This window comes from Camelina sativa, chromosome 7, assembly GCF_000633955.1.
Source record: "Camelina sativa cultivar DH55 chromosome 7, Cs, whole genome shotgun sequence".
NCBI lineage: Eukaryota > Viridiplantae > Streptophyta > Magnoliopsida > Brassicales > Brassicaceae > Camelina > Camelina sativa.
Window position 1 is genome coordinate 5,685,011 of NC_025691.1, and position 6,151 is coordinate 5,691,161.

At 35.9% G+C, this 6,151-nt stretch overlaps 1 protein-coding gene across 3 annotated transcripts; it reads right to left on the bottom strand.

The window, feature by feature from the left end:
* On the bottom strand, positions 268-4,681 carry LOC104700425 (E3 ubiquitin protein ligase DRIP2-like). Of its 3 annotated transcripts, none has more exons than XM_010415941.2 (8): positions 4,349-4,681; positions 4,068-4,269; positions 2,849-2,948; positions 2,167-2,491; positions 1,606-2,018; positions 1,477-1,527; positions 1,166-1,238; positions 268-716 (listed from the first exon to the last, which is right to left on the bottom strand). In XM_010415941.2, exons 2-8 carry the CDS (start codon positions 4,186-4,188, stop codon positions 537-539), a joined length of 1,263 nt encoding a protein of 420 aa, XP_010414243.1. In that variant the 5' UTR covers positions 4,189-4,269; positions 4,349-4,681; the 3' UTR covers positions 268-536. The 3 variants fall into 3 exon arrangements, with proteins under 3 accessions (XP_010414243.1, XP_010414246.1, XP_010414244.1); XM_010415944.2 differs by having other exon boundaries at positions 1,606-1,675; positions 1,778-2,018; positions 4,068-4,681; XM_010415942.2 differs by having other exon boundaries at positions 2,176-2,491; positions 4,068-4,681.

Consider the following 6,151-nt stretch of genomic DNA (forward strand, 5'->3'; position numbering starts at 1 on the left):
AGTGTTCAATATATCGAGTCGTTTTGATCGTTTTTTCTATGGTACATGTTTCTTTATTTCTTAGTGGTCTTTTTCTCGAAAATGCTCAGAAACTTCAAAATTGATTTTTCTAAAAAAATTAGTTAGAAAATTTTTATAGCAGCTCTCTTTTGGAAACATATTTTAGAAACATACACATCATGAATAACTCTTTAGAGTTATTATTGTTTGTTGACTTCTCAATAATTCTCAAGTCATTCGGTTCACAACAATTCTGTGTACTTCTCATTTAGTCAAAACAAGGACTCAAATGTTTATAGAAATGACAACACTTTCCAATCATACATATAAGTGTCCAAAACGGACAAAGTTTTCTTTAAAAAACAATTCTAAATCTTCTTGGATAACAAACGTCAGTGTCTGTCTGACCAATCTTTCAATTTAAAGAGTCTAATGATTAATAAATATAAATTTCCAGGTTTTCTACACAACACATTCCACTGCTCCTGCCCTTTACTTCTTCTCTCGGTCTATAAAAGTTTCAATGAATAAGTTCTTTAGTTGTTGCTTTCAGGGAGCTTCAGCCCATAAACTAACACCATCACAAATTCCTTTGCAGAGGCACCTACAGATGCAGCGACTCTTTCATGCTTAGAAGTTGTTTCCAACCATAGGTCCACTAAGCTGTGAAGCTGCAACGTTGGGAGAACTAGTTCTCCCATACATCTTATCTCCACCTGTTAAAAAAGATACCATTTACGAGTGAGCTTTTAATCCACTTTCCTCAGTAAGGTTCCTACTGGTATTTCCATGATTCAAAGAATCAAAGACAATGGTCAGAAAAGTCCCAGTCATTAGATATACTCGCGATACAGTAGTTGGGAAACAAAAAAGAGTTTATTCTAGTTTAAACATTTATGGATCTTAGTTAACCAACAGTAAAGGTCATGTGGGGTTTGGCTTTACGAACCAGTGGGACTCATCAGCCATGATAAAGATATAGGTGCGGCTTGTGAGACATAAAAGTTTCAACGGGTTATACAACAGCTATGGACCTTATTTTCATCCTAGTAAGCACAAGACTTGACTCGATATATATAACTACAGCCTATGTGACTCCATGTTAGACTGAGTGTATACTAGTTAGAAACGAAAAAGTGGCAACTGGCTAGAAAAGGTTGCTTACCTCAGTTTCACTTTTGAGATCAAGCTTCTTCACGAGGTACTTTTGGATATGAGAAACTGGAATACTTCCATCCCTACCAAATAATGAGACAGGCGATCAACTCTGGTACAATATAATTCTTCCAACCAGTAAATTAGACACTCCCATTCAAGAAAATAAGGGCGCTTTATAACATACACCCCAAAAACAAATATAACATGGAAACTCTAAACAACTGCGAAATGGAATTTGAAGCCATACGTAAAAGTTAATTTAAGTTGACAAATAAAAACTTTGTGACAAGAAAACAGAGCCAAGAAAAGAAAACTTACCTTATTCTCAAGTAGTTTGCTGGAATCTGAGGCAAAGATGTTTCTCCGTCCCTGAAACCAGCGAGTCCTCGTCAAGATACCAAGCAAAACTGAATATGTATAAACTCAGATACAGAACAAGAATCTCACTGATTAGTTGACGCCACAAGTGAGAACCAAACAGGACCTTTTCTCCTCTCCTGATTCAGGCTTGTTGCACCTGGTAATGGTGAAATTATTGAATCACCAAAAGAAGAAGACCTTTTGCGGCGAGTCCTACGCGTTCTTTTAAGAGTAGCAGTTTCTGATGTTGTAGGATTACCATTATTGCTGTTCTCTTCCTCAAGTTTACATTTTCTTTTCTTCTCCTTCGTTTTGGTTTTACTCCCCTCAACATCATTGTGAGATGCATTTCCATGCTCAGATTTTGGGTCCTCTGTTCCGTTCGCCACTTCAACAAGAAAATTTAAAGGTTTCCAGGAATGCAATTTGGAATCCCAAGGTTCATCAGCACTCTTGTTTCTTCTATTAGAAAGGGACTGGTTGGGCTCTGCATATGAAGACTGCAAAAACAAAAAAAAACAAAAATAACTAAATGTGTAGGATCCTATCTAACGGTCATAATAAGTCATAAGGTTGTGTTTAAAGCTGAAAATGTACAATCTAGTTTGAATGATATGTACAAAAATAAAAGAGACAAGCACTGATGACCTTCTTTACCTGCCTTTTATTCTGAGTGAATTTTTTAAGTGTTTCAGGCGAGCTTGCACTCTCTGTGTTATCATCTCCAAATTCTTCTTCCTTTTTCACAGCTCTCTTAGTGAATGAACCACTACCTCGCACATCTTTCCTCGTCGCAGTTTTTGTTCTTTTTCCTGTTGTACCAGCTTGTGCTGAAACCCTAGGTGTGTTTACCACCAAAGACGAGATAGACCTCTCTTTCCTCCTTGCAGGTAATGTGTTGGAAGACACACTCTCTCTCTTCCGTTTTAGGGGAAATAATTTCGTCCTCAAGTCTTGCAAAATATGGTCGGGCCTAAAATACATGCATACGAGTCGTTACTTAGTGAATGCATAAGTTCACGAACCAAGAAAGCTCTTACTGATGAATAACTAGTAAGAGAGGGAACAGTCCTTGTTTCTGGTTCTAAAATAAACTATTGGTACCAACGACAGTATCATGCTAACCAGCATGTTCAGGTTATAAGCGTATAGTACTAAAGTGATTTGAGTCTGGTTCTAAAATACACTCTTCAGCATTATGTTTAAAATATTTTGTCCCATTAACAGTAAGAGCTAAAAGACTTCTAATGGTCTATGTAATGTAAGAAGAAGATATAACTCCTAAAACAATCAGAATGTGTAACTGAGACAGAGGAGGAGAAGAACATACTTTAGTTTCTCCAGGGGAGTACCACCGAGGTCAATATCGCATACTGGACAGTTTTCTATCTCTTCCTCTGTGATTTTCTCATAAATGCATTTTCTGCAAACTGCACAAAAGTGATTTAAGAACTTGTCTCATTTCATATGTAGTAACCACTGCCAAATATAAACAATTTACATACGAAGGCAAGAAGATAAAAAGAATCCTTTCAAAGATCGAAAGTTCAACTCAACAATTGGCAACAGCTAGTTTGACTTTTAAAAATCATCATGATCTTAGATAGTTAGCAACCTAAGCAAAAGCATTGGCATCAGACCAAAATGGAACCGCAAAAATTGATGGTGATACTTCATGAATCCCCAGAAACCAAACCAAGAAACAAATGAGAACAGCTAACTTTAGCACTGCAGTAACTTAAATAGACAGAAACTTCCGATATTAAAACGGACTATGCTCAGTTCAACATTTAATATCACACTTAATGAGCATATTAATCAGATCTATCTAATATATCTCATTGCACCGTTTGGGCCATTAAAGTAACAAGGTAAAGGCTAACTACAGAGTCGCATAAATATCGGAACTGAAGATTAATCAAGTCTCCCAAAAAAATCTAAACTGTCTTGATACCCGGAGAGGAAAGAAGATGTTGAACGCTACTTCATACAAATACAACTATAACTACCATTAAACAGATAAGACCACTTATTACTTACAATTCCTAACACAAAACTTACATGATGGGTATTGATTAGCCAAACTAACAGCATGCAGCTACAAGTACAACATTTTTACATGACTAGCCAAAAAACCAAATTTCGAGAAAGAAGTCTAATTTCGACCACAACCCCTCTCTGACGATGAAAACACTCACAAATTCACATAAACAGACGAACAAAAAAGCATATTTTTGAAGGCTAAATGTAAACAAAAATTGAAGATTCTGGTCAACAACAGCAACTCTTAGTTGAGGAAACCAACTATTCATTGACCCCTGAATACGAGCTTCATCAAATCGATAAAAGATATGAATTGAGAAAAAAAAAAAAAACATAAGCAGGAGAAAAGATCAACAACAACAACAACAACCATACAAAGATTAAAAAAACACACAGAGAAATCAATCCAAACAACGAATAAAGACGAAGAATTTGCGAAATTACAGAGGGGAATTGGAAAAGCGAATTGAAAACGTAAATCGAAAAGGAGAAGAGAAAGAACTAACACGTATGAAGACACTCAGAAATGGTAGTGGCGTCACGGAGGAGATTGTCACAGAGAGAACAAGTCATGCATGCCACAACCGTTTCTCTCTTCACCCTGACCACCATGTTTCCTCCTTCCATTACTCCTCTCTCCGTTCAAACCCTTCTTGTTGCGTATATCAAACAAGATTCGTCGCTTAATCGCACGTACTCTCCCCAAAACTGCATGTATACGATAAAAAAGACCCAACCATAAAACAAACAAAAAAAAACCCAGATTTACGTTGGTAGCGATGCCTACATTGAAATCCAAATCCGTTAAAGTCTCAACACTGAAGGGTCGAACAGAAGTGGAGTGGAGAAAGGTCTTAATCGGAGTGAAGACGGAGAAAAGGAGGCTGAGGAGAAGAATCTGGGGATGGGAGAAGGATATATAGAATGGAGAGGGGAATTAGGTTGAGTGGTGTGTGTGGTGAGGAGACGATCTGAAGGACTCGAGGAAGAGTAGGGTTATATAAGGTGAAGAAGGCTCCTCCTCCTCTCCACTCTATCTATCTCTCTTGGAAACAAATCAAAGGTGTCTTCGTGTTGAGGTGAAGAGAAGCGACGATACCCGTCGTGTAGAGTAAAAAGACGTTTCTTCCTTTCTCTCTCTGTTTTTTTCCTTTATTTTTTTCCATTTGTTTTTTTTTTTTTTTTGTCAAATGGGCTTTTTCCGAGGTTGCAAAAGCCCAGTAGCCCGATTCTTTTACACTCTTCTTTTCTTTTCTTTTTTACTTTTTTTTTTCCTTAAGTTTTGTTGTATTTTATTTTAAAGATAGATATTTTACTTTTTGTTTGTTGTGAAATATTTGGAGTGGGGGATAAAGTGAAACAACTGATTAACAACAGTGTTTGTTAGAAGAGGAATCAATGAAGTTGACAGAGTGTTTTGGTTCTCTCAATGATTGAACTGGTGATTTACTTTTTTTTTTTTTTTTATAAATTAAACCTTTACAAGAAAATAGCATTGTTTAGTTAACGAATTTCAATAGTATATCTAAAGGTTTTGCTTTATTAAATTTCGTGTAATAAAAAGTATATTGTTTATTGGAGATTAGTGGTTTAACATCATTTGGTGTTATTGTTAATCCGGTATAAACCAATAATGGATACGAAAATCTAACTGCACCGATTTACAAAAGAGAGGGAAAGATAAGCTCAAATCTTTTTTTTTTTTGGACAACCGATAAGCTCAAATCTACATACAAATATATGGAACAAATTGAAAACAAAAAAAAAAAAATTTCCCCAACTACTAAAGAAAAGAGTCATATCCAGACAAACAAAAGATCCACAGAGTTTTACTCTCAAAAAACTGTTTTCTTAAATCACTTATCAAATCCCGTTGAATCAGTTATTTGTGTTATAATAAATATTTTAAAAGAATAATAATTTGATGCATCATTTTGTTTGATATATTCCTAAAATAAGTCACACAAATCGAATAATAAATTTTATCATCATTTCACGAATAAATTGGTAGTTGATAATTGATGTGAGAGACACATCACGCAAAGTCGCAAACCTCCCCCAAACAGCATAAATAGTCACACTAACTACAGTCTACTCAGGAAGTTCCTAGTTCCTACCGACAATTGGCAATTTAAATCATTTTTAACCTATACACATTGGTCATTCGTGTATCCTTAAACCTGCTGAAAATGAAACGATCAATACAAAAATAACGCAAAACATTTAGTTGTTCCCTCCACTCCTGAACACATCATTTGACCGTACACTCTATCCACGTGTCGAAACATCAACGGCAGGTTATATTAGAACTTTCCACTGAGCCAGTCAAAAGAAGACAAAAAATTGTAGTACTGTATAAGCTTTGCGTCATCAACGGCATAATTATTATCACATGCCTCCACATGTACACCGTGCCGCACCTGATCCCCACCGTAACATTTGACATCTCAACATGGATTGGATTTGGATCCTCTCCTCTCCTCTCTCCTCCGTATCAAAACAATAAATAAATTTTATTTTTATTAACTTTTTTTTTTAAAGTGATTAAAACAAAATTAAGAGAGCGAAGTTAAGTCCCCCCCCCCCCCAA

What these genes read in the sequence shown, in the direction of transcription:
- LOC104700425 (XM_010415941.2), bottom strand. Translation starts at nt 4,188, where the DNA reads ATGGAAGGAGGAAACATGGTGGTCAGGGTGAAGAGAGAAACGGTTGTG. An exon ending in TTCTGAGTGTCTTCATACGT is followed by an intron (nt 2,949 to 4,067) that starts GTTAGTTCTTTC and finishes ACTTTTGTGCAG; the next exon opens with TTTGCAGAAAATGCATTTAT. An exon ending in ACTCCCCTGGAGAAACTAAA is followed by an intron (nt 2,492 to 2,848) that starts GTATGTTCTTCT and finishes CATGTATTTTAG; the next exon opens with GCCCGACCATATTTTGCAAG.